Raw genomic sequence first — 26,969 nt, forward strand, 5'->3', positions numbered from 1 at the left:
CAATTTTAATCAGACCTGTATAGATGGATAAAGGAGGGGACATGAAAAGGGAGCTTTTTGAAATTGGAAACAAATTGTACTCAGATTTCCATTATGACAAGGCGAAATGAAAGGCTTCAGTTGGATATCCTTCTTGCTCCGTTGAACATCGGTGCACCTGGATATCATGCTTATTCTCCCTGCATCTCTTTGTCTGTCCTCGTCTCTTTCTATCACACCTCTATCTTCAATTTCTCTCCTTTTCACACCATGTGTCGTGCTCTCAGAGGGGCAGCAGTGACTCCCATAGTTCGGAGGAGTTGCTCGCCCAGGGGGACTACAGGGGGCTTCGTCTCGCCAGCTCAGTAAGCGAGGAGAGGGTCCAGGAGTTGTTTGAGGTGGGCGTCCATCCTCAGTTGAACCCTCCTGCGACTGAGCAGCCAAGCCCGGAACATTGCACAGGTATTGGAGTAAACACCATGGTAATACAGCATCAGAGATTCTGTGTTTTGTCAGAATATTTTGTCTGTAGATAATATTATTGGAAACAATAATCTCTGCTTCTTGACCATTAGCAGGTGAGTTTACATGTTTACAGGTTTATGACATTCAGCATCAACATAGAGACAAGCATTCAATGTCTGACATGTGTTAGAAAATAAAAACTTAGACAGACCGAATGAAGAACTGATCATATCTTTTCAAATAGCGGACAAATTAAAAGTGTCAAACACACTAAAAAACAATATCAAATCATGAGTGGCGTTTAGTTTAAGATGAAATTATAAAGCCACACCTGTTTTAGATGGCGTTAGGACAAACTCAAAGCAACCACCACAAATCCACTTTCTTGACAGCGTTTTCATGCTATTAGGCTTTGGCAGTATGTTATATTTCATACCTTCATACTTCCCTGAAATTGCACCAAAACACACTAAAAAGCCCAACACCTGAACAGTGAGTGCGCTACTTACTTTCAGTTTTTCGGACTAATAAATACACAATAGAAACCCTAAAAATGTTAAAGTAATATTCTATCGCCTTTTTTCCTCATTAAACAGAGAAATACAACTGTACACCTTTTGAATTAAACTTTCTCTCGTTCACATAAGACTGATGAGGCTTATTTGCCTTGTAAACTTATCATAAAACAAACTTCATTCAAACTTGACAAAAAAAAGTCATCCAAACCGTCTTGGTTATGCTTATGAGTAATTTAGTTAGTAAGTCCACTCTTCCAATATTGACCAGCTCCAGTTCGGCCAAAATTGGTTTTGACATGACCAACGCTGTTATATTTAGAGATATTTCGCCAGCAATAATTTTATTACTGTTATAGGTTATTATTCTGGCAAACTAACACACTGCACGATAGGTGAAGATATGCTCAGACTGCCCCACCCCTGCCACTGCACAGAGCACTGCTTGCTTGTTTATTTGGAGTTTATTTATATTGAACCAAATTGCACCAATTTCACCAAATTGCCCCAAATTTGACACTGAACATCCTTGGATCCCTAACAATATAAGTGTAAATAAAATTGTATAACGGTTTTCAAGATATGTGTACATACAGCAGTTCCTTGCTTTACAATAAAATGGATGTAAACAATGCAAAGTGTGAAAAAATGGTGGCGATTTAGTGAGAAAAATGTAACGTAAACTCTACAATAAAGCTCCTCAAGTTTGGTGTAATATAATACAACTTATTAAATTTTGAACAAGTTTTTTAAGACACTTTTTCTTGAGATTATTTTCTTGATTGATTCAAACTTTTGAGGAACTATATAGATTCCTATTATATAATTTGTACAATAAAAATGTAGATTAGAATTTAAGTAGTTTTCCTTTCAGTAAAACCTGCTTTTTGCAGATAGTTTTTTATCCATGGCAGCAAAATGGTTCAATTGAATCTTTCACATCACCCATTATATTAACATAATCCCTCTCTGGGTTACCTTTCATCAGCGTTCCTTATTATCCTTATCAGTGTTCTGTGTGACCCTCACTGGTATTTAAGCACCACGATTTTATTAAACTCTGACTTTGACGTGACATTGATAGTATCGTTTAAATAAGTGGAGGCTTTTTTTGAACGTCTCTGGAGCCGACACAGACACACAAGGACGCGTCTCATATTCCACACCGTTGATTGACTTCCACTGCAATTAAAGCAGTGATAGATGGGGATAAATGAATGCAGACACTTAGAAGTTGATGAATGGCATGTTATGGTATGCTGATGGCTCACCGCCCCCCGTAACATGACCGCCGTCATGAGAACAGATGGAGCGATAACAGGCAAAGTCAATTCAGGGGGACTGTTCAGCAGCGGGTAACATCACAGACTGTTGTAGACACGATGTCACTAAGGACATGGAGGAGCTGTTTACATGATATGTTACTTGCCACAAAATATTTTTACACTTTTTTATCTCAGAGACCCGTATAACAGTTCAAACTATAATTTGTAGATTTAATTTCTTAAATGCTTTCAGTTTTAGGGAAGAAATGCTGGCTCCAAAGCTCATCTTTTATGTCTCTAAAATATGCAAAATTAAGGTTATGTTAGCACTTTTAATTTTTCTCCCATGAATAAAAGAATTTTTAAGATTTTTTTAAAATTTCTTAATCAATCATTTGACTTTCTAAGTCTGTGTCCCTTGTGAGAAAAAAAAAGTTTTAAAAATTTCCCACTTGATCATTTGGTTTAGTATTAAAAGTGTCATATTTTGCATGAATGATGATGAGAACAAGTGTCACAATTTTAAAATAGTAGTAATATCTTGCCGTTTTGTCATGAGTGCCCATTTGGTAAAGCATATGTGCAGCTCTCAAAAGAGTCATAAACGAATGGGTCACTTCTTTGTTGCTTTGTCATCAGCTTTGGAAAAAACACAATGTAATCAATTATGAGTCTGTAGATTTACTGGTCTGACCATGCATTTTATTTATCCTGGCAATCAGGCAATCCTTACTGTTGAATGCTGTTTACTAACCCTGCTTTCCAGTGTGTTCATAATGATGAACATGACACTCCAGAAAAAAAAAACCAAGAAGCTTACTCATCTGCTGGTAATGGGAAAAAAGTCTATCGAATATTTTTAGCTGGTTTTGCCCGGTTTAAAAAAACTGCACTTTTTCTCCAACTTTTGCCCGAAAGAGAATGTTTCTAGCTGTATTATGAAGAAATAGTGTAAAAAAAAAAAAATAGTGAAAAAGTGTTTTGGATCATCTTGCATTGAGGTGCTTAAAAAGTACTCAATACGGGTTCTAGATCAACCGGTAAAATGTCCACCCTGAGAAGAAATAGTGCAGGACAATACACTAAAATAAAATATGAACATAAGCACTGACACAGTTTTGGTAAATCATAACCTTCTCTTTTTAGATGGAGATGGAGAAAGCTGCAGTGGAGGCGGTGGCGGATCTTCACCCGTCTTCCACCTGCCAGCAGACTTCTTCCACCCGGCTGCCGCGGCTCATCCGAGCAGTCCTGGGAAAAGTGTTAGCCCAGGAGACAGAGGGCCATCTAGGTTGCCCTCCCCAGCCTCCTGGGCCTCCCTCCGCTCACCCGGAGCCAACAGCAGGCCCCTGAGCTCTCAGGTATTATGGACAGATGAATGGATGGATGGATGAATGGGTAGACAAAAGAGGACCTGACATCTGTACCTCTGTGCAACACATTGGAGACATGATGAAACACTGAAAATAGATCATTTCTGAGAAAACATTCAGTGAACCTCAGTTGTCAGGCACAGAAACACTTCAGGCAAATCAGATTGGATTTGGCAAATGAGGTAGTCTGAGCTTGTGATTCCAACTACATTGATTTAGAAGCTTAATGCTGCAACATGCCTTATTATACGACTACACAATGTGATTAAGTTACTAATCACTGACAACAATATTGATTTCAAGTGATTTATCAACACATTCTCATCCCAACTTGTCAAATACCACGGCTTGGTCATTGCTGTTCATGTCTGCATCTTACGCGCTAGGTATCCTCCTTGCTGATGCCACCCACGAGCATGTCATACCGATGTGGCAGGTGCCATTTGGTGGTGTATCATACTGCCACGACAGGTTTCACCTGGCCACCATAAACTTACGCCACCCACTGGAATCTTATACTGCCGTGACAGGTGCTGTCCAACAGTGTATCTTACTGCCATGAAAGATCTTGTCCAACCACATGATAAACTGCCGGCATATCATGCCACCGTGACAGTTGGCTTTTGGCACCGGTGTCTGACGCCAAATCACTGACCAAGCAGCGGTATTTGATGAGTTCAGAATGAGAACGGGCTGGATTTATCACATTCTGTCTGCAGTAACTGAGCTGCAACATCCTTTTGGCAACTTCTGTAAAACTGCAAACATGCACATGCTATTTACCACCCTCTGTTCATATCCTACTATTTATGAAACTCCAGATACTTATTTAGTCATAACTAAATCTATGATTTCATTCGGATTGAAACCAACACCTCCCTTGTGTCGACTTCTGCATGAAACAAACGAGAATGAAAAAGCCCTTATTTCAGTTCTTGCTCCTGAGTAACCATGGAGACAGAGTTTTCTTTCTTTTCTCGTCTACCTGTTTGTTTAGCTCGTGCCTGAGAGCCTCTGTGATCCTCAGTTGCTACAGTAATGCTCTGCGGCACTCAGCTAATTAGCCCGGCCAGCCCTGAGCCTGATACCGACTCTGTACACTGTTGTTCTTGGCTCACATTCTCCTCTGTCCCTGTTCTTGTATTGTCTTTAGCCCTTCATGTCTTTCTCTGGTGTTCTCTCTTTTTTACACCTCTTCTCCCTGTCCTCTATCTTTTGGTCCTTTATCTGCCACCATTTCTCCTTTTACATAATCTTTTACTCTCCCCTGTGGTCTTTTGTACTGACAGTGTGACAGTAACTGTACTGGGATTAGGAGTAATGACTAACACCCTCCTGCTTCGGTGTCACATTTTCAGTGAAACAAATGCAATTTGACACATTGGGTGGGTTGCACTAATCAGGCCGAACTTTAAATCAGGGATATTTTTGTTTTATCCAAACTTTTTAATATAAAATATGCTCTTTTGCTTCACCTTTTCAAACTCCAATTTAATCTCTGATCCCTGCTTAACTTTAGACTGTTAAAGTGCTTTAAAAATGAAAAATTAAAAATTTAACGATCGCTGCACTGACAGGCTGCACGGACAGAGCAAAATGAGCACAGTCCCTGGACAAAATAAGGAAAACATTTGAATCAATTTGAACTGAAATATGACAAAATTGGACCAGCTGGCAAAGATGGGAGCTAGCAGAATGATATTTAGAGCTTTTTTTTCTCCATTGACACCATTGCTTCAACAAGACAGGGACTTCAAAAAGGGACATTTGAGCGCTAGTTGTGTGAAATGCCAACGGTTCGCTCACACAGGTATTGTATTTTTATTTATTTGTTTATTTATTTTCACTTGATTTGACCTTTTCTCACGATTGTGAGGGCAAGAACAGGCTGTGTTTGATTGACATCTATATCCCTCCCTTGTTGCACCTGTTTGGATGAGTAATGTATATCTTGGGGATTCCCATTAGTGACATACACATCATTCAGTATTTTATTTAAGAGATTTAACCAATGATAAAAACTTAAGTTTTAGTTATGTAGCTGCATTTTACTAATCCAGGATTTAATTTAATTTGTGCAAAACCAACTTAGTCTCACTCTCAACTTGTTAAACACCAATGCTTGGTCAGTAGCCCTCAGTGTCAGATACAGAAGCATCTGGGCACCCTTTAGTGTCTGATTGAGATTAGGTGGCATCATTTTTTAACACTATAAGTGAGTATAAAGAGGCCATTGTTTGTGTAAAACCAAAAGTAACTGAATCATTTCAATCACACCAATATATCATGTGATGTGAGTTACATGCAGTCTAATTTCAAGCCAAAACATAATGTATTTTTAAGCATGTCTTTTTATTGCCGAAACCTAAAAACGAAAACCTGAAATTGAAACTGATGTTGGAAGTTTATTTTGTGAAGAGACTGCATGCATTTAACAAGCAGAAACTGAGTATCTCCTATGCAAATGGATGTTTATTTTAAAAAGACATTGCATCAGGTTTCCAGTGGATGCTTAAAAGGTCTTAAAAGTTATTGAAGTCAATGAAAATAAGGTCCTAATGTTTTTAAACAGTACTTCAAAAGTCTTAAAACTGCTAAGACATGGGAAGTAGGATTTTTTTTCTGAAGTTAAATAGTAAAATCTCAAAATAACTGGTAACATCTTTTTTTAAAATTAATTCACTGAATGCCTCTTTCATTACCGTCACGCAGATCAGGATAGCGGCGCTCATGTTCATTCATATTTTACATAGGATCAACTTTCAAATTCAATCAACTTTCAAATTCAATAGAGATTGATAGAAGATTCTGGCAGCATGGCTAAAACTGATTTTGTGCATTTTATGCCAGAAGTTTTGCAAACTCGGCACGATTGGCATCAAGATAGTGGAATCCCACATGCAGAGTGAGAAACAAAAAATTGCCAAGAAAATTTGCCAACAAACACCAAGTATTTCCCAATTCTGTTGACATCATTGAAAAGTCTGAAAAGTGGTAAATCTAATTTGCTATAAGCTGTAGGAATCCTGCTGCATGTAATGAGGGTATATCTACTTGCTGTCACTGGGCATCCAAAACTGACACTGGAGCGTCAGAGTTTGACGTCTAAGGCCACAGATCAAGTTTCTGTATTTGACGGGTTGGAAGTAATAATGTTTGGGCAACGCAAATGGGATTAACTTTAAAACCTGATTAATTATTATCTTTTAAAACGTCTGTCTTAGCTATTCTTAATCCTGTTGTTATTTGAAATGTCCTGTTGATAAAAGTGATCTTTTGCCGATTGAAGACTGATTGCTTCTTTTCATTTTCTTCCGCCTCCTTCCTCCGTGTGCAGCACCCATCCCACAGTGACTCCTCCCTGGCCACAGGCAGCTCTGAAGGCAGCCTGCAGACCACTCTAGAAGAAGGACTCAGCTTTAGCGTGTCCCCACCTCGAGATCTGGATCTCCCCATGCCTCACGTCTGCCCCCTCCCCAGCAACCCTTTACACCGCCAGGGACCGGCCACAGGAGACCAGGGCCACTCTTTACTAAAGAGACGCAGTACTACTTTTACCCTCCAAGCCACTAGAGGGCACCAGAGGAGCCAGAGCAGCTGCGGCGGTGGCAGCACCAGTCCTGGCTGCCCCCGGCAGGACTCCATGGACCCTTCAGACGAGGACGTGGGCACGGGGACGGGTGGGGACGGCTGCCGGCAGACCCTTAACAGCGAACACTTGTCAGAAACACTGAACAGCCTCTCGTTGACGTCGCTTCTAACTCCGTGTTCTCTGGCGCCCCCGCTGGTGAAGAAATGTAACAGCACAGGCTCGCTGGACCAAACCAATCTATTGGCACGGAGTAAAGATGCTCGCCATCTCTGCGGCATAGATGCTCATGGTTATTTGTCCAACACCTGGACGGAGGGGAGTGCAAGAGGTGAGGAGGAGGACAGTGACATCAGCCGGCCCACAGACTCCAGCTCTAGGAAAAATAGATGAAACACTTGTTGCCTCTCTGAAGTGGAACTCTTTAACGATTTGCATTTCTGGACCTTAAACAGAACAAGAAGAGACTTTTAGTAAAGGTTATCTCTTTTCTTTGAATTGACTATTCTCTCACATCTGTCCTCGGATCTGGCTGTTTGGGATCAGTCATTTCTCAAAAGAAGACAGTTGCTTCTGAGTTCTGGCATCCTCTCTTTACTGCAGGATATGTGGTCGCTCTTTGAAAGGACTTAACAATAACAACAAGGGGCTTAGCCCTTTGGCATAACCGGGATTCAACCTTGAGAGACGTGGCAGTCCTGAAATACAGAATATTCGGAAAGGTATCAGAGAGACAGGCCTGAAAAGTGCAGCAATTGATGGACATGATGTTATTTATATGAAAACTGCTAAAAAATTCAAAAACACAAATTGCTTGACCCAACGTGCCCTCAACCTTTGTGCAAAAACAGTGTTGTCAAAATCGGACAGATGGCAAACTGACGCTTCTTTTGAGGAAGAACTGAACTTTGTACAGTGTTTTTTGTAACAACCATCACTAACAGTAGCATCGACCAACCTTTTTTCCTCTTTGGCAGATTCGGTGGGAAACAGAATTGAAAGGTCGTATTTTTTTCCGTGTTCCTTTTTCAACTTCAGTGTATTGAAGTTATGTGAATGTAGACACGTCTGTCTCCGTTGTGTGAGGGAAAGGGAGACCAAGGCAAGCAAGGAGCCTGGCAAGTCTGAAAATTGACAAAAGGGCGTCTTTGAATAGAAGACTGGATATGGGACTGCTGCTGAGAATACATGTGGGTTGTCAGTGGAGCGTTGGCTACTTTCAGAGTGGACTCTTTGTGCTTTCTACATACCCATGAAAGGGCTAAAATGTATTGAGTGCAGACCTGGGCCAAAACCTAATGGCAAATAATCTTTTGCTAACATAACACATTGTTGAAGAGTGTCTTTTAGGTACATTCAACATTCTGATGCCTATAATATATAAGTAAGAGAGATGTGTCACTGTTGGTTGGATTTCTCAGAAAATATTTCAAATTTCCGAAAAAAAACATATTTAACAAATTTAAAAAGATTTTTAAAATCATACCCCAGAAATCAAAAGACTTCCAGCTGCTTCACCCTCCACTTACATGTTGAATGGGTGGCAATGATTCCTACATGTCAATAACATACTTTACGAGGCAGGAGGTAAAAAAAAGCTTGTTTTGGAGATGGTTTGATGTCACCCAGTTTTCTTTGAGTTCTTCAGGTTCTCCCTCAGTGCAACACACCCACAGGGTCTCCACTTTTGCATTTATGGTTCCATGGATGGCGTTAACAGTCTGTCGGTCACTTCGGTCTAGACTGAAATATCTCAAGTGTTGGATTGCCATTAAATTTTGTACAGTCATTCGTGGTGTCTCGACAACCTTTGGTGAACCTCTAAATTTTCATGCAGCACCAGCAGCAGCTCAAAGGTCTGATCCATTGACAGATCTCAACAGTCTAAGACATGGATTGGCACAAAACTTTTAATAACTTTCCTCTCATCGTGTCATTTTAATTTCTCCAGTTCTTTGGTTAATAACAAAAAACATGCAAAGTGAATGACATTTTCGTCAGCCTAGTGCACTTTGTGTTTAGTGCTAATTGGCATGTGAGCATGCTAAACTAAAATGATGAAGCATTATAGCTGCAAAAGATTAATATGCTAGCATGTCATTGTCAGCATGTTGATTGTCCCTGACTATGAATTTACATTGTCCAATCTGATTGTCAAGTGTTTTCTATCATCACATGAAAGTCAAAGTCATGTATTTTTTTTTTCTCATTGAGACCCAGTCTTGACATCCCATAGTATATGTTGCACCGAGTGAAACGACTGTAAGGGAACTTTTGTTTTGAACAAAGAGCCTGTCTTTTGGTACCAGCAGTCTTACCCTCATGGCAACACAGCCATGTCATCAGTCCAGTGATTGACAGGCCCAGTTCCTGCATGAAACATGAAGCTTCTGTTGCAGTTTGGCCTTTGATTCACACAAAAACAGTGTTTGGGGGCCTGAAAATGCAAACTTTTGAAACCAGAGTGTGTTCCAGAGTGTAATCTTTTAAAAACGCAACCCCCTCTGTTGCCATGTAAACTGACAATGCGTTGATCCTGTGAGAACGGTTACGTCTCGGCTGCACTTCATGCATGTGCATGCTGTTTTTCTACTGTGTGTGATTACAAAGTTACAGCGCCAACTACTGTTCCGGCATGCATGCTGCAGCATCTTTGGTTGCTTTTGCGGATCCGTGTACATGAGGATCGTTCTCACAATGTTATCAGATGAACGCAGAATATTATTTTTTAAACCCAAAGGAAAGACTTTTCTGTTTTTAGTGAAGCCGTTTTTGTCTAAATGTGGCCTCAGTCTATCTTACACCAAATGCAGCTCTGTTTATTTGAATCATATCCAGAAGCGCTGACACCACTTTGAAATTAAAGAGTGGACGTTGACATAAATGCATGTGCTGCTCTGCGGTTCCAGTCTGGAGATTCAGGGCAAACTGAATGACATCAAACTGCCTTTATAGTCCTCTGCCATCATCCAATGGCCCAGATTATACTCTGCAGTAGCAGGTGATAATATACCTGAGGTTGGTGTGTGAAACACTGGGTAGGCTCAGTGTTTGGTCAGTGTTTTAGATTCCCAGGGATTCAGAGGATGGAGTTCATACTTATTTTCGTTTGCTGCATTAAACCCAAATAATTATTTGACTCAGGTCTGCTTGAGTGTAGCAAGATTTTAGAAATTACCCTATACTACAGAAAGCAATGTGGTCCAGATTGATGTAACTTGTAACTTTGAGCACTTGTAATGACCCTTCATAGCAGGTAGACCTCAGGTGGACCTATATGCACTCACACACAGCATCACACACACTGAAGCACATACACACATACATACCACAAAAAATACAAAGATGTCAAAACACTGCAGGATGTTTCAGCAGAGATGAGACAGAAGTCTTTATCTCTTCCTCTACTTTGTCTTCATTCCCCTGTTATTCCCCTTCAATTGTATTATCTCCCTTCCGCAGGGAAGCCGGAGCATTAAATGACTATTGACTGCCCCCCTCCCATTCGAGATATGCAATATGCTACAGTAGATGTACAGTTAGATGTATGAGACTCGTATAGATAGACAATATGGTGAGAGAAGATTATATTTATGAATTCATGTATTAGAATAAAATGTCACAGAGATTCAAAGGTCACTGAAAGGACGATGATGTATTCATGTATTCCAGAGTGTTGGAGTGTGCGTTTTCTCTCTTTCCCCCTTTCCATCTTCCAGATCGGATTTTTCTTTCTCCAAAAATGCATGTTATTTTTTTTTGTTCTTTTCTGTTTCCTTAATGTCATTCTAGTGTCATATAAAAGTGAGATAGCTTTTCAATCTCTGACTCTTGAAGTTTGTCTTTTAAAACGATTTTTTTTCAAGGTTCTGTAAAAGTTCAATGTTTGATTTCTCATCCTTTTTCATTCACAGTCCTAAAGGGTGATTTATACTAGTGTCCCAAGTGAAATGGTGAGTTGCAAATATCTAAAATGATTGCTACTGGCATCCTGTTGAATTAAATTGATCTGAATGAATAATTTAGACTGGGGTTTAAACTGATGTTTTTGCCTTGAAGTAGGTAAGTGTTTGTTATTTCTGTCCTTTTTCTCAACAGTTAATGAAGTTCTGAAACCTTGAAGCAGCACAGAGCTCGGCCCTCGACTGTCTTCCATACACCTACTTATTACAGCCAACAAAGATGCTGAGGAAGAGGAGCACAAACTGTTTGGAAAAGTAGCCTTTAACCCTTTGAAACATGTTGCCTTGATTTCTTTGAAAATCATGGGAGGGTGACAAGCAATTTCACAAGAAATGGCCCAAACATTTGCAAGAAATTAGTAAAAAGTTATAATAAAGTGACCAAAAAAAAGCAAAGTAAAAAATTAAATTTAATATATGTAGGCTAACTAAGAGAATTATAAATATAGTTTACTTGACATTTTTCTCCATTTTCAAAATTTTGGCAGTTTTGAAGACATTTCTTCCCTAGTTGTTAATTATGTTTTACAACATGTTTTTGAAATAAATCAAACCAATATGACAACTATGTAAAATCCACTTTTTTGGACAGTTTTGTCAAATTAAAGTTAGTTTTTTCCTTTTTTTACAGTCTTCACTGCCATGTACTGACATCACCAGAGACAGTGTGACATCCAGATACCCACTTACTGCTGGCAACACCAGTGTGTCACACATTGGCAATTTATGGTATACAATATACAACTTTTTATGCATTATTATGTACATTTAAGTGTTTTTAAGAGCCGATTTAGACACAGGTTGTGTTGTGCAAAATTACAGTTCAACTGTCCTATTTTGTCCTAACTGTCAGGTTGCACCCAGAGGATTCGTCTGGCTCCTTTGTACCCAATTTTCTGTAATTGAGGAAGCATCTGAGCCGATCTTGACAGTCATGGCGCTCTTGCTTTGAGACAAAAGGTAAATGGAAAGGTTCGGCCAACAGCACAGCACCGTGGTTCCATGCACTGCTATGTTGGGTCTCATATTTTGCACACGGTGGTGGTGAACTTGTTTTGTTTTTCCTCAGAAAACACTTTCATCAAAACTTAGCTCTTTTTGGCCCTTTGGGTGCGCTGGTCCTGACAGAACTTTTTGGGTACGCTCGAATGTATGGCGACCAGACGTTTTCATATAGAAAGTATTTGGTTTTGGGCTTGTATTAAGGATCTTTTCATTCATTGCAGTATTGTTATTCTCACCCATATCTCTGATCGATGGATTGATTGATGTCTTTATTTGAACTTGTAAAATACAACGAATAAGGTAAAAACATATCAACAAAAGGGAAAAAAAGGACATAATGAATTCCATCTGCAGATTGCATCAATTAACAGATGTGCAAAAGGGAGCAGGAAGAAGTATAAACGCATTTAAACCTACCCCTTTATTCCATAAAGTTATCAAAAACTCACCAAAAACCTAGAGGGCTGTCCATGTTCTCGTAACTAGTATATACAGTATTTTTGAGGAACACATAAAGGCAGCATATCAGCTGCACCTGGGTGGCCCAAACAGCTAATGGAGCAGCAGCTGTTGTCAAAAACTCTCACTTTCTCTCTCTTATCCTCAGATAAACTGACTGCAGGAGCAAAGCATCCGCACGCTGCTGTTTGGCATATTTTCCCCTCTTTGTGTTTGATCAAATGCATTGACTGCCTGCCTCTACTTTCCTGCGATTTTTCCTGAACAGAGACTACAGTCTAACGTCTTCAACTGTCTACTACTTAAAACATTTTCTGGTTTCCTTTCTGGGTTGGATCAAAGGAGCGATAGCAGCTCAAGCATCAAAAGCGTGACGTCGTTTGCGGATCTAGAGCAATTACTGCTTCTAATAAGTCACACAGGCTTTTGATTCTTTGATACAAAATTCTTTTTTACCTGGATAAAAATAAAATAGCTCTGAAGAAGAGTATTTCACCCCCAGCGTTTTTTAGTTTCAGCTCAGCGAACATATTCATCAGCTCGCATTGTGCTGTCCACACACAATAAGAAATGCTCTCTGCTGTCTTTTCTGTTGTACTTAGTCTGAGGGGATCCTGGGAAATACTCTCTCCTCGACAAATATTGGTATACTGTAAACAATAGATTTGAGCTCTGCTATTACTGCTTCATATTTCATATTTTGGGGTTGTTGTTTTTTTTCCTTTGCTTAAAACTCTGGTTGCTTTGGAAACTGTGTTGGATTTTAAGAAACCCTGCAGCTTATTTTGGTTGCTGGCGCTGTAAGATGAAGGGAATTTGACTGTTTTTTGGAAAGTTATGAATTTATTTCCGAGACAGAAAAGCTCTAAGCAGGGCAAAGTCAATCATAATGGAGGCTGCAAGCTCGGCGGTCATAATGTTGGCCGTTTGATTATCCTCTGACCTAGTTGTTACCAGGGAATTTCAGACACTACATTCATTCTTTCTGGTTAGTTTGTTTATTTCCGCTCTTGTCTTCTAAGCAATATGGTTATGTGGTGAACCACTGCTTGTTTTGTAATTCTCAGCATCAGTATATCTGTCTTTAGCATGCAAGCTGTAATAGTGACTGTAGGGATGGCAATGTGATTCTGTTGGTCTGCTTTGGTCTAGAATGAAATATCTCAATAACTACTGGAAGAATTACCATGCAATGTAGTGCACTTATTGATAAAACCCAAAGCATGAACCCTACTGACTTTACTGATCCCTGATTTTTCTTCTAGAATCAGCAGGAGGTTATCATTTCTGGGTTTGAGTGAAAAGACGTAACACCCATTATCTGGAAAATTTGTACGTGCATTTGTTTCCTCCACTGGAGAAAAAGATGTTTGGGGTCAAAAAAAGTTTGTTACGTGATGTCAGTGTGTGATGACCAAATGTTGATTATGTAGCATTACCTTATAACAGCTGTACATAGGTATGTAAGTTATGTAATGTTACAGTTAAACAGCACTAACTTTAGATTTAAAGGGATAGCTCACCCAGAAATGAAAATTCAGTCATTATCTACTCACCCTCATGCTGATGGAAAGGCGAGTGAAGTTTTATAGTCCACAAAATGCTGTCGGAGGTTCACGGGGAAAAGATATTGCACTCATCTCCCAAACAGCTAATGCAAAATGTCTCCATACTGCTCGTCAGAAATAATCCAAGTGTCCTGAAGCCCCAATGTGCCAAGTTGTTTTGAATGATGTCAGTGGTGTCGTGTTTTTAGCCTTGTTGTAGCCTGTAGCTCGTAGTATGGGAGCTGTGTAAACGTATGCACGCTCGCGTAAAACCAACAAGAGCTCGCGGAATATGCACGCCAGTGTTTACCCAGAAGCCTCCTCTAAACAAAGAGAGACTCCCGGAGTTAGCAGCAAGCAACAAGTCCCTTTGTCGGATTTAAAACTACTGCTTCTCTGTAAGGATACTACAGCGACCGGGTCCGCCCACTTACTGTCAAATAGAAAAAATACTCATGAGCAAGCAGGTGAAATATGAGCGCAGGCGAGCATTGACAGTAGTTCAGATTTTAAACTAAGATTGTGAGCATGGAAAACATACATGCTAAGAATGAGCATATAAGCTTTGTTATTGTGAGCATGTTGGCATTCTGAAGTTAAATGTTAACATGCTGTATGTAGGTTACACCTGCAAAAAAATCGAAGAAACCAAAAACTTTACAGCAGTGTATAAGAGGCTCATCTAACTGCTCCCTCTCATGTGTCACTCCCATGTGCACATTCTCTTTCTCCTCTTATTTTCCATATTTTAACCCTTCATTCTTCCATCCATCCTCAGTTACACTCAAATCCACATTAAGCGCCTCCACTCTCCCCTCTGATGCCACTCGCTGCCTTTCATCTCTCATTTTCTCCTCTGATCTCACCCAGGCCGGGGCCATTACAGCGCCGAGCTGCCAACTCCAAAAGAAATGTCATTGGCAAAAAATATTTGACACAGCTTTGCTATCACATAAACCCCCATAGAAATTAATTCTAACTCTATTTTCTGCTCATTTCCCCGTTTCGGATAACAAAGCGGCGGAACCTTTCTCATAAATCTTCCAGCAGACATGTGGCACCAACATGGAATATGTATGGAGATTATTATTAACCACCTCGGCAAACTTAAAGGGTGCAGTCACACCTATATAGTTTCTGTCTTTTGTATGGATAAGAACACATTTACATTTGTAAGCATGGCCTGATTAAAACAGTAGGGAGCCTTCGGGCAGAATTGAGCTGCGGTCCCCTCCCTCCATTCTCTGCGCATTGCATATGTTCTCCGACGCCTTCAAGTACCCATAAAGTGCAGTGTTCACCGCAGACCACACAATGCACTTTAATTATATTTCGCCTAAAGCTCTGAAAAATACTCTTGTATTGAAAACTACCTACACCCAGGTTATGTTGCTCTGTGTCCGACAAATAAATGGTTTACTGCCGTATTTCTGGTTACTGTTTGTGAACAGGCTCACATGCAAAAGTGAAACTAAAAGCTAACCCCACATTTATTGGCCTCTCGTTGTGTCTTTTGGATGCCTGCTGCTTATGGTCTGACGCCTCATTGGTACCTTTTTAGAAAGTCCTGACCTCACCTGGGGTCGATGCGGGTCTGTGCACAAACATCCCAAACACAGAAATTTAGGAAACACAAGCAGAGTGGGTCTGAAGTGATGGATTTATTCTGAATGAGTCCATACTTTTTTTTTTTTTTCATAGGATATCCTGCATAGTATAGCTTTAAACCCATTAATTTTGGAAAATGCACCATGTAAGACCAATATTTTGTCCCTTTACAGCTTAAGACCTCAAGAAAAGAAAAAAAAATGCTGAAAGATCCTTTTCAAGCAAATTTACAGTTATTTAAAATGACCAAAATATGATTAATATAAAGTGGAGCTGGAATTTTTGGGGCCTCTGGAGGTCAGAGGCATACTATTATAGCATACCATCACCCCCCATTTTATATTATGTTATATTATTATATGTTTATATTATGTTAATGTAATATTATAGAAAGTCAGCATCACTCTGAATGCAGTTGACACAAAGTGATAAAAATATCGTTACTTTTGCTGGTCTAATTGATTAAAAACCATATTGTTGGACAAATTGAAATGTGCTACATGCAAAGTCTGGGAATCGCCGAAGATGATATGATTCACCCCATAAATGTCTGGACCAAATCTTGAGGCAATCTATCCTAAAATTGTTAAAATGTCTCAATCTGGACACAGACCAACATAGCCATCCCTTTAGTCGTCATCATCGGAAACACAGCTGGCAAACAATGGAAAATCCGGAGCTGAGGCATGGTGCCAATGTCTGCTGAGGGACGGCCATTTTTCTTTGACGCTTTTGTCATGTTGAACTAACAGAATTCCACTTTGTTTTACAGACTCTTTTCTTGGCTCAGTCTTAAAGAACTAGATTTCCATACCAGTATTTGATCAGAATAACTCAGCAGATGTGGGCTGTTGTGATAACTCTGCCATAAGAAGCAAGCAGTGAAGCAGTAATCTAACATGACAGTAATGGAAAGCTTCATAATAACTGTGTCACCAGTATTTTTTAACAGGGCACCTATGCACGAGCTCAATGCTCACAAGATACCAAACATTTCTGTGGTCGTAGGACAAGGAAAGACTGTCAGCGCTCGCTGCCAGCAAAGCCGATCTTGTTTAAGCTTCTGCACACACACATTTTAAGATACTGCTCGAGTCTGTGCCAAACCGTGCCACAGCTCAGAATTAGCATAAAGCAAACCTCAACCCGAGATTCCTCTGCAGACTCACACCTGAGAGCCTCCTGGGACATCTGTACCCTGATCAAAGACATCTCCAAACTCATTAGTATGTAATGAGAGCCAGATCAATTGAATAAGACCAGGAATCGGGCTGAGACCAGATTGACAAAGGACGGTTAGATGTATGATAGATGATGGTAGATAAAATGGAAATGTCAGTCATGCCAAATGGAGGGAATGAGTGATCAGTGGTTTATCTGATGGATTAACTGAACGCTTTTACAGAAGATTGCAAACTTCTGTACAAGTAATAATTAAAAAAAAGACAAGTCATGTTGCTTACAGGACAGCACATAACAATTGAAAAAAAAAACACAAAAAAAAATTCACCGCAAAATTAAAATTGCATCATAAGAAGCTATTGTTATTTAGTTAAGTTATTTTTAAGATCGTATTTTCTTACAATAATTCAAGTGGGTTAAGAAGTATTTTATTAGAACAAGTGTATTTTTTGTCTTTTTAAAGATACAGATTTCTGTGAAAACATTAAGAAGTCTGGTTAGATTTATCAGCACAATTAGCGACTGAAGGTAAAACACACTCCTGTTTCAGCAAAGTTTTAGCCAACAGGTGGACTCCAAAGAAAGGACGGGAAAGCCACACGGTCTCAACTCTAATGTGATCTTATTTGCAAATTGTTGAGATCAACATTTTGGTGCACGTTGCCTTTTGTAGATCTCTAGAATTCAAACTAAACACACAATTTGTACATATCCCATTTAATTAAACAACATTTTTAACCATTTATGGTCAGCAACTTTTCAGCAATAGCCATTGGATGTATTTACATTCAGTAATTACCTTAAGATGTTTTCATTGTAAAGGTGCTTTCAGATAACAAGCAGAAACCACAATGAGGGAAACAATACAGGAGCTGATGTTACTGGTATTGGAGTTTCTCCCTGCTGAACACTGACAGCACTGGGAGGCAACCTCAGTGGTCGCATCTAAAGAAATCTGTGTTCATATGATAACATCATGAAAACGATCCTCGTTTACACAGATCCGCAAAAACAACCGAAAACATGGTAGTATACATGCAAGCCAGTGGCTTTGTAACTTTGTAATGACACACCAAAGCATCATGCACATGCGCAAAGTGCAGCCATGACGTAACCGTAATCCGCACATTGACAGTTTACACGGCGACAGGAGAGGTTGCATTCTGGCACCAGCAAAGGCCCCTTAGTGGCGTGGAGTCCACCATTCCTGTGCTCGATTCAGATTGACTTTTTAGGAGGGACTCACAAGAAATAATGTAGCATGTGATTTTATTACATTCATTCATTAGTAGCTTGTGCAAACAGTACATTTCATGCATTTTTGACAATTTGCACAAAGAGTGCAGCCAGTTTCTTGAGATGGTAATTCCAGATTTGCGAGAACTACCAATTTCACGTTCCATGTTTGATGGGAATATTTTAACCCAAACCATGATCTTTTTCCAACCCTAACCATGAGTTTTTTGTACCTAAATCTAACCAGACCTTAACCACACAAACCTTAAACATTAAGACAAGAATATTTCCAAACAGCTTGCAAGAATTTGGCAAATATGGGGTCACAGTGTAGCCACAACCGTGTTTACTGCCCCAAGAATTCTGGACCCCACTTGCTGTTAGGACAATAACCACAAATGTCGCAAAATTAATCTAGGATGGACATTAAAAGAACAACAAATTTAAACTTGGGAATTGACCTCTTTTTTCATCCTTTTATTCCCCGATTTGCAACCTAAGCAGTCGAACACAAGTTTTGGGACAACTGACCCTTGTTTTTTATTATGGCTCTTCCTTGGCTTCCATATCAACAACCTCAAGTGACAGGAAAAACATTTAATCAAAACACTGAGTGATCTTTTCTCTGAGCCATATTTAAGTCCAAAAATAGACAACTCTTCAATAAAATCCAGCCCTTAATCGTTGAGTCATCTCTAAAAGTTCGAACCACTCACCCACACTGGGACACTGAGGAAGACGGCAGGCGCCAGCTGTTGCAGGTTGTCAGATGTTGAACAGCTGTGAGGCCTTCAGAGCTTCACATCTGCTTCTTGCTGCTCTGTATGGGTGTGCCTGTTCAGACCAGCCTTCACAGCATATACTTAAAGTCTCCATCAGCAGCGGCACATTTAAGTCTTTGTACCTGCCACTTCAGGAGAGGCCACCCGCAGTGAGCTTCAGAGCCTCCTAATTAGGAACCTTAATAAGAAAATGTTCGAACAAGAGTTGTCACCTTAAATGTTAAATGCCATGCAGCTTCAGTAACAAGTGATTTGACATGAGCGACAGCCCCCCACCACCTCCACCATAAAAAACATATAGGTTGACTGTGGAAGTAGTTTATTGTGAACAGCACAGAGTGCTGCAGAGATTGTGTTTATTTGAATTCCAACCCAGAAGTTTTAACATCACCAATGTTCCCTCTATGAAAATGGGAAAGCCCCACTGGATTTCAGATATAGGTAGAAAATAAGCTCTGTGGCAAACAAATGTTTAGCATACTTACTGTACATGTTTTGTTCAGCTAGATAGTCTTCACAAATGATCACCACCTTTATGATTTTTGAGAAGTTAACACTAAAGACGCCATATCCCGGTTCGGTATCCAGATTTTATGCTATGTGTCCCTGTCACAGGTACTCTCCAACACTCATATATGTTGTTATAGGCGTCATTGCAAACAAGCTCTTCTGCTGCTCAGATATGAGGACCTGTTGAACACAAATATAAATGCCCCTCTTCACAGCCTCATTGACTCGAGCCCAGCTGGTCACTTGAGCAAACAGCTTAATTTCCAAAAGACTTGCTCTTCTTAATGAGAATTAATTGCCTCGAATGCCTCTTGAAAATATTTCCCTCTGAAGAATAATTTAAAGTAAAGAATCCAACCCACAAGCTAATTTTCAAAACCAGCTCCAAGCCAACCATCTGTGACTTTGTAGCTCCAACAGTGGATTAGAACATAATGTGATAACTACAAAATTACCCCCTTTAGAAAAATGAGCCAATCCTACACATAGTTTAGTAATAAAAATATAACCAGAAATGTAATTTGTTTACAAAATCTTCACTTTTGAAATCAAAGTGACAAACTTATAGGTAGCAACAGGGTCAGGAGTGATACAAGCCGCTGTAATCTCTATACTAAAAGTAGTTTTAGTCATGGTGGAATCGGACTGAACACACACACACACACACACGGACACACATCCTTGACAAACCATGTGTGACCACTTGATAGAATTTACAGTGCAATAACAAGATAAGAGCTCTCTCAATTTAATTCGGATTCCCATTAAAAAAACGTAATTAGGCCGCAGAGAGTGAACTGGTTAGACGTAGATAGCCAATTAATCAGAGGAATGGCTACACGTGTGTTTCCTCTCTGTCTGCGCTTTGCTGCACAGTAAGAGGCCGAGGAGGGCACAAAAAGGAGGGGGCTGCAGAGCGCGACATGCAATTACCACCCCTACCTCCCCTATCTCCGGCTCAGGCTTAACTTAAAGCTCACACACCGATGCCACATTCAGTGCAGAGCGGGAGGACACAATGGGAGGAAAGCTCTTAAAGATGAGCTGTGTGGAGGTGCCAGGCATGTGCACGGTCTGGCACATCAGTGTGTGCAGTGCACGAGGACCGGGAGACAATAGAAGAGTGATGGCCTCTGTATCAGTGCCGGCAGAGACAGATGCAGTGACTCATGCACATATGGACCTACTGTATGTGCACAGTCAGTCATAGTCACATACAGGGGCCAAACCAGCAGCTTTACTTTACTAAGCATTTGTGCAAAGAGACTGAAGCTAGACATGGATATTATGAGTGTCAGCGGCAGGAGGGGCCACGGCACTCTGATACAATTGCCGATGCAATAATTGAAGGTCCACATTACTGTCTTTAAAGGTACAGTTTGTAGGATTTAGGGTGACATATCGTCAGAAATTTAATATAATATAATCAGTATATTTTCTTTTTTGAATAAGATCAACTGAAAATATGAAGTGATGTGCCTTAATAACCTTTGAATGAGTTGTTTCTATCTATAAAGTCATAGATGATTCTACAGTAGCCCAGAGTGAAGAAACTATAGACTGCCATCTTGCGCCGGTGACACTCGGAGCCGGGGTCTGTGCAGTAGCGATTTCAGTGTTGGGGGAGTTCCCGCTAAAACACCAGTCCGACCAATTGTGAGCATCCCCATTGAACGCTGGTGCACAGATTAGCTGCCATAGCTGATCATGGCTCAAAATCCCCTTTTTGTAGAATCAAATAAGTCATTAAAACCAAACTTGTCAGAAAAACGATCACTTGAACAAACATCAGGGTGATGAGAGCTACCTTTAGTGACAGAAAACGTCTTTGGGAAAAATGTATTTGGCGTGTTCTTTGAGTTTTTAGTTTGACCCGTGTCCCATTCATTAACACAGAGGGGAGGGCTTTATGACCTGTACTGCAGCCAGGTACCAGGGATGATCAAAACTGAAAATCTTCACTTGGGGGGAGCTGTCATGTTGTCCATCTTAATATACAGTCGATGGGACAAAGGAAACAATGGCTCTGGCTTGGGTCATTTACATTTTCGCATCAGAAAATCATCTTTTGGTTTTGGTGTGCTACCCCAATATTTTACGTGATCAAATTTGGCCACCCCAGTGAAAAATTTCTGAGGGTGCCACTGGTGTGTGCATGTTTTAGAGGGGTTAAGAATAAGTACAAATTACTCTTTAACATGAAAATCTCTTCATTGAATGAGACGATACAAATCAGCAAGCAGTTCATGATTTCCACTTCTAGCATCTATTTCTCTGCCTGTCAACACATACATGCCAACAGTTTCTGAGCAGATGCATTCACACCATTAGGTGTTAAAGTGAAAATTTCACCTGATGCTGCAGATATTGGTACCTTGAGTGAGTGTGTGTGTTCACCATGTTCACATGAGTGCATGTGAGCATCCCACTGATGTGGTATTAACAACTTTGACAGTGGAGTAAAATTTCAGAAATTTAAAAATAAGTGTCTACTACCTTTCATGTCTCAGCATAAAAAAAAAATTATTTATGCATATATCATTTATGTAAATGTCATGAATTTACCATTTTTGAAAGGGAAGAAGGAAACATCCATTTCAGAAGTTGAAGTCAGATTTTTTCTTTTTAATCCCCAAGAGTGCTTTTTTTCTGATTGCAACAGTTCCTTTCAATCGAATGAATTTAATGTGGTGCAAAAGTTCACTGTCAAACGCTAATCGTATGCATGTATTAAGTGCCAGTGTGACTTTATATAAAGCATGGATGTAGGTGTAAGCAGGCTGAAGAGGGGGAGAGGCAGATTGAAAATGAAGCATGTTATTACTGAAATGACTTTGTAGGCTCTCAAGTGGAACTGGACTGGAGGTGTGTGTGTGTGTGTGTGTGTGTGTGTGTGTGTGTGTGTGTGTGTGTGCGTGCATGCGTGTGCTTGATCAGTGTGATTGAGAGTTTAGGGCATCACTCTGTATATCCCATCACATAATTTGTAATTCCAGCTAAACTGTAATTCCCAGGCTAAATGGCTTGACAGGAGAATAAGAGGAGGGGGAGGAGAGCGGTAGCTGGTTGTTGGCGCGGTAACCCTGTTGCATCTGAACAGAAAAGACATGAGCATCAGTCTTGGGTTGGGAGTCGAGCCCAGGGGAGCTAAATTAGAAAGAGGGTCACTAGGTCGGTCCTCTGTTTGGCTTTGCCCCCAATTTACATGATAATGACTCCCAGAGAACATCATGATAACATCTTGACATCCTTGTCGCTATCTCCTCCACGGACAGATTGTATCTGTGTGCGTATGTGTTTGTGTGTACGCATATGGAGAAGGAGGCATTTTGACAAGCATGACAGTGCAATCATAATTTCTGTGTCACTTGAAGCCCATGTTTCCCTTGTTGTAGCATCTTAACATCCATGCAGAGTTATGTCAGAATAATATGATAATGTTCTCAGCTCACTCATCACTGTACGATACAAGAGCTAACTATCCAAGCATAGCAACAGTAACTAAGGGAGGCAGGGACTAGGGAATGGAAAATTTTGCCAGCGATTACTTTACTGCAAACGACCACAGATGTTGGAGAATATTAATAAAAATGTATTAAATTGAATCATTATGAAAACTTGCTGAGTCACTGTTAATCACGTGCTGTAAGAGGGCATTATGGCTTTATTATGGATCCCATCACTTTTCTCAGCAATTTCAATCCATAATAAAGCAGTTATGTGACCTTTGACACCAGAGAGGGTTTGGAAAGCCATCCCATCTTATTCTGATGTTGTCAATTATTGACGTTTGTCTGAGATTTCAGCGTAAGATACCAACGCCAAACACCACCTTTTGCCACAGTATGATAGCCAGATGGCACCTGGCATGGCAGTATGATAAACTTTCCACTGGTAGCCCGGCGTTTGCTTCCTTTATGACCATGTACTTTGGTTGACATCCTGGTGTTGATTACTGCATCCCAGAACATCACCAGCAGATGCAAATAGATACCTAGAGCCTAATTTGTAGATGTGGAAGTCCACTAACAAAGTGGCGATAAGTGATGACCTGGGTTAAGAGTGTTTCCTTTTGTGAAGGTGTGCTTCTGACCTACCCAAGCATATATGTTGAAATTTTACATTTTATTACATTTTAACTATGCTGTGGTTTATGTGTGGATACGTTGAAGCATTAAAACTATTTGGTTATGGTGAGGGAAATGTAATGCCTGGTTCTGACACAATGCCGGCTTGAAACGCAGCACTATCTAAGTAAAAAAACAATTGCATTTCCTGGCTAAAAAATGCTAAAAACACAGCCATGGGTTGCTAAAAAACATCCATATTCGATGGTTAAAAGGCTGCTGGAATTGAAATGATGACTCTTTAAAAAACAACCACTTTTGTACCTTGTTGGTCTGGAAACGTTGTCTGCAGCTTGGCAGGTGTCTCTCCTGCATGACAAGACATCCACCATCCGAACCTTGATACATTTAACATATTTAATGTATCTGTGGTTTGCAGACTCGTACAGTGCAATTGTTTCCTTCTGGCAACAAGGCTGTTAAGTCAGGCTGGGATGTGCTGCGTTATTTTTGATTTATGCTTGGAGCAGCTGCACTGATCACGAGTGTCTGCTCGGACAAAGTGGCATCACATCATCAGACACACCGCGATGCGGAGGTCCTGTGCAGTGGATTTTCGCCTGTCCCTGCATGTCTGACATTTTCTAGCTACTCGGATGGGCAGAGTAAATGTAGAACTTTGCTGCAGATTTTAGTTTGCAACAGACTGCCCCCTACAGTTTAGGTGAATATCAGTGTGCCTTAAAACCAAATGGAGTACAAAAGATCCAGATGTGTCCTTGTTGTGACTCTGAATCAGCTCTTGTATGTGCAGAAAGCAAAACTGAAGCTTAGACATAGGACAGGATATTTTCACGTCATCCTCTTTATAACGTTGGTCTGTTTGCTATTTAATGTATAACTAGATGTGTTACCACAAGATCATTAAGCAAACTCCGCGCCATTACTGTTGTGCGGAGCCTGTTTCCTGCTACCATTATTGTAAGTAAATACCTTTATTTTGAGACAGCAGAGACTAATGAGAGTGTTGTATATTCACCAAAATAGAGACTGACCTCAAAGTGCCATTTTATTCATGAAGACATTTACATGTGCAGGTCTAAATTGCTGCCGCTGTTACTTTTCTTGATGAAAAGAGGTGCGCAGAGAATTGAAACTGCAGGAACGGTAAGGTTTTTCAGCTCGACAATATTCCACAAGGACACAGTGTTCTTTTTCACTCATGGTCCTTTAATTAAAAAAAATCCAAGAAAACATTTTATGCTTGCAGATGCATGAGCTTTGTGGAGGTAAAATCACTCTTATCTTTCTAAAAGGCACTTCGCAGTTGTTTGGGCGTTTGGACAGCTCTACAAAAATAAAATGTCATGTTTTGTAAATGATTATCTTACACAGCTGAAGAAAAAAAAGAAAGAAAGAAAGAAAAAGTCCACCTTGAGGGAACTAGTCAACATCAGTGCACTTTAACTTCCCCTTTTGTTCCTCCAGGTTAGCTAACTAATGAGACTCTTACACAACAAGCGTGATGTAACATCTTTGCACTCTTCGAGCGCGTGCTCTCTGTTGCTGTGCTGCTCGCGGCTGCCATTTGCCTTTCAGCATAAGGAAAAACCTTCAACAGTATCCAATCAACAGACCTTACAGATGTCTGATGAGATCAAAGAAAAAGGTTGATTCTGGTTTGACTTTTTCTTCATTGGCTGCAGGAATCCACCAGAAAATCTTCTGAATGATAAAGAGATGGATAGGCGTGTATGTAATGTTGCATAGCCAAAGGAAAATTAACTAGCAGAGAGTGTGTGTTTCTCTTGTATGTAGCAAAGTGTTTTTATGTATTCTTCCATCTAATGCTGTCAGATCTCCCATATGTTGTGGAAACTTACCGGTCACACAAATACATTAATATTTCCTCTCAACTACAACTTGACATTGAAGTTTTTGGCTTTTTTTGTTGTTGTTTTTTTAAAGATTATTTTTTCGTGCTTTTATTGCCTTTAATGGACAGGCCAGTTTAAGCGTGAAAGGTGGACAGATTCCTGGTTGTTAACATAAAAGACACTATTTTAATTTAGTTATAAATACATCCAAAATGGTCAGATCTGAAACCCGTAGGTTTATGTATCTTACTCCCCGTTGCATTGAGCTTTACTTTAAATGACAGATGTGTTTTGACTCTGGCTGAAGTTACCTTGAAGACAAGTCAGTTTCCCAGAATTCCTTGGATAGTGTGCTTGTGCTTCCAGGACAGAAAATGTCATCATTACTCCCTAGGACAGACCATGTGAGTGGTTATTTCTCTCTACTTGCTTTTCTATTCAGGCTGTTCATCTTCATCCGCACCATGTCATGTTGTTTACGTTCAGATTGAGTGACATGTCACAGATTGAATCCAGAGAGGGCAACAAATAGGTTTATCTCTTGTTAAGCTACTAATTGGCTGCAGTGCTTTGCTCAGACCTCTCCTGGACGGACAGCGGACCCCACAGATGCACTAACCTCTCTGGTCCAGCTCACACAGCACTCTACCGTATTTTTTTCATCTGGCACTCACTGAGGTGGCAGACGCGAATGCCATCAAGCTCTCGACCTCTGCATCTGCCACATCAGCTTGTTAATTAACAGCAAACATCTGCTGGCTGCGGTGAAGAGGAGTGAAGAGTGTAAATTGATCGAGGGGAGAGAGAGAGGGAATTAACCCGCAGCTCTGGACCCCTCAACAGACAGATGGATCAACAGAGAGTCCTTGAGTGAACACTGCAAACAGTAACATGTCGAGGGACAGTCGAGAGGTTTAGAAAATAACATATGGATTTTTTTTTACTAGCAACAGATAAAACTGTAACACTAATGTGTGTAATCCTTCCTCTGCACTTGCATTTTTACGCCTCTGTGGGGATAGCCGTGGCTGCAGGCAATATGTTTTAGGGTTGTCCATCCGTCTGTGCATCCATATGAACATCTGTCCCATTCTTGTGGACAAAATATTTCAAGAAAACCTTGAGGGATGTCCATTGGATCTCACCAACAACCTATTTAGATTTTTTGGGTCATAGGTCACTGTGACCTTGTCTGTCTCATTTTCGTGTATGTGATATTTCACAAACACATTAAAAACATTTCTTCAAATCTGGCACAAATGTCCTCATGGACTCAAAGATGAACTTACCAAAATTTGGTCAAGTTTATTGTGACCCTGCACCCCTCTCATTCTTGTGAATGCTATAACTCAAGAGGGCCTTGAGTGCCAAATTATTCAAATTAGGCACAAACGTCCACTTGGTCTGAATGATGAACTAATTAGACTTTAGTAGACAAGTCACTGTGTCCTTGCATCCATCTAATTCTTGTGAATGCAATATTTCACGAACACCTTGAGATAATTTTGCACAGATGTCCACTTGTCCTCAACAATAAGCAGATTTTGA

The 26,969-nt window shown here is 40.2% G+C and overlaps 1 protein-coding gene across 2 annotated transcripts in view; it reads left to right on the forward strand.

Annotated features, from left to right (window-relative positions):
* The window catches only part of LOC121941708 (voltage-dependent T-type calcium channel subunit alpha-1I-like), a 295,976-nt gene extending 284,458 nt beyond the window's left edge, over positions 1–11,518 (forward strand). Inside the window, exons 37-39 of one of the 2 annotated variants that reach the window (XM_088074767.1) lie at positions 267–441; positions 3,371–3,585; positions 6,935–11,518. In XM_088074767.1, coding sequence (XP_087930893.1) covers positions 267–441; positions 3,371–3,585; positions 6,935–7,579 — 1,035 coding nt within the window. In that variant the 3' untranslated portion in view covers positions 7,580–11,518. The remainder of the gene's footprint in view (positions 1–266; positions 442–3,370; positions 3,586–6,934) is intronic. The other variant, XM_088074765.1, reaches the window with a different exon arrangement.
* Positions 11,519–26,969: the final 15,451 nt, after the last annotated feature.

Source organism: Plectropomus leopardus, chromosome 3 (genome assembly GCF_026936395.1).
Source record: "Plectropomus leopardus strain MGB_pleo_1.0 chromosome 3, ASM2693639v1, whole genome shotgun sequence".
Lineage (NCBI taxonomy): Eukaryota > Metazoa > Chordata > Actinopteri > Perciformes > Serranidae > Plectropomus > Plectropomus leopardus.